At 37.2% G+C, this 2,078-nt stretch overlaps 1 protein-coding gene across 1 annotated transcript; it reads right to left on the minus strand.

The window, feature by feature from the left end:
• Positions 1-627: 627 nt before the first annotated feature.
• On the minus strand, positions 628-1,548 carry LOC139077055 (olfactory receptor 5AC1-like). Its single transcript, XM_070582890.1, has one exon. It carries the CDS (start codon positions 1,546-1,548, stop codon positions 628-630), a length of 921 nt encoding a protein of 306 aa, XP_070438991.1.
• Positions 1,549-2,078: the final 530 nt, after the last annotated feature.

The following is a 2,078-nucleotide window of genomic DNA, read 5'->3' on the forward strand; positions in this document are numbered from 1 at the left end:
ACCTCTATTGTCCCTGCTAAAATGTACTATGTATTTTCATATATTTGAGCAATACTTTTATTCAATAATCCACTCTTATTTTTCCCAATGTTCATTATTCTCAGTGAAAGCCACCAATCTCTTATATTCTACATTTTTAAACATTTTCTTCACTGCAAAGAAAATTTTCTCTTCAGGGCCAATTTCCTCCAAGAAGTCACTTCACCTGCGTCTTTGAACAATTGAGAAGCAGAAAGAATTTTGAAATGCAAGCTCTGTGCAATTGTCTTCGCTCAGTCATATCAGCCTCAAACAAAGAAACTTGCTCGTCTGCCGTAGTAAAATTACAAACTACTAGATCTAATTTAGTGGGAGTTTACAAAGAGTCAAAAACTGAAAATTCTAAATGCTTAATTTAAAAAGGGATGTTCTATTTTTCATAAAGAGTTCAGTTTTATGTGATATGAAGATCTTCCATTGAAGCAAGTATCTGCTGAAGCTGACTTTCATCACACAGTCCTCAGAACCTGCCCTAGACACAGCCCTCTGTTAAAACTTAAAAAGCTAAGGTTAACTTGCACAACTCCAGACCCCCTGTATTCTGCAAAGTTTGAAAAGAACAAGTTTGAAATTTGCCTTGAGAACTGTTTATTTACTTATTATTCTCCTCAAGGCACCTATAACCTCTTTGTTCCTCAGACTGTAGATAAAAGGATTTGTCAGGGGAATTATGACTGTGTAAAATAAAGAATACATTTTATCCTGATCTTCAGCTGGTCCAGACCCAGGACGCACGTACATGAGGAAGAGAGTGCCATAGAACAAAGAGACGGAGAGCAGGTGGGCACTGCACGTGGAGAAGGCTTTGCTCCTGCCCTTTGCAGACTTCTTTTTCAGGATGGCAAAGAGGACACGCATATAAGACACTATGATGGTCAGAAAAGTAAAAGATTGTATAAAGACTGAAAATATAAAAATCAGGAGCATATTAACTCTAGGGTCAGTACAGGAAATCTTCAATAGTTGTAAAATTTCACAGTAGAAATAATGTATTACATTGGACTTGCAGAAAGTTAATCTAAATAACAAACCCACATGCATCATGGGATGAAGAAACCCAATAATATATGAAACAACTAGTAATTGAATGCAAAAGATATTGGACATCACCGCTGGATAAAGCAAGGGGTTGCATATGGCCACGTAGCGGTCATAGGCCATCACCACCAGGAGGAAACATTCTGTGCTTGCACTGGAAGCAAGAGTATAAAATTGAGTGATGCACCCAACTAGGGATATCACGTGATTCTTAGATAAAAAAGTCCTTAGCGTCCTGGGGGTCATGGAGGATGAAGAACGAGCATCTGCAAAGGCCAAGCTGCCGAGGAGTAAGTACATGGGGCTGTGCAGACGTGGATCCTTCCAGATGAGAGCAGCCAGTCCAAGGTTGCCCACCATGGTGGTGAGGTAGGTGAGCAGGAACACCAGGAACAGAGGGACCTGCAGCCCTGGACGCTCTGTCAGTCCTGTGAGAACAAACTCGGTCACCAGCGTCTTGTTTGCATCCATCGTATCCCCTCAGGCTGATCACTGCAGTGAGAGAACAGATGAAGGCCACGGTCACAAAAGACCATGAAAATAATCACATTTTACGTGAAAAAAAAATACATCTTCATTGTTTATGTACCCCCTTTAATTAGAACTTACCTTTTACCCTTGAGTAAGTATTGTTTGCAAACAATAAGTATTTCGGAAACTGTCCTAAAAATTATAAAATATACATCAATATTTATTATACAAAAAGGCTTCATTGCTTGTATAAAACAAGTGAGCTTATTTTTTAATTTGGAAAAATTGATTGGAATTTAATAACCATCTTCTAGTTTAAAAATCTTTAAAAATAGAAATAAAATTAAGATGTTTAAATATGCTAAAAATTAGTATCAAAACTAATAGCACACATTTTAAATAATACAGCATGTCCCTTCAAATTGAGAACAGATTGAAATGTTTACTCTGCCCACTATTATGAGATACTATCTTAGAAATTACAATGCATCTAAGATATGAAAATTAAATAAAGTAACATGATAAAGATA

The sequence above is a fragment of the Equus przewalskii genome, chromosome 18 (assembly GCF_037783145.1).
Source record: "Equus przewalskii isolate Varuska chromosome 18, EquPr2, whole genome shotgun sequence".
NCBI classification, from domain to species: domain Eukaryota; kingdom Metazoa; phylum Chordata; class Mammalia; order Perissodactyla; family Equidae; genus Equus; species Equus przewalskii.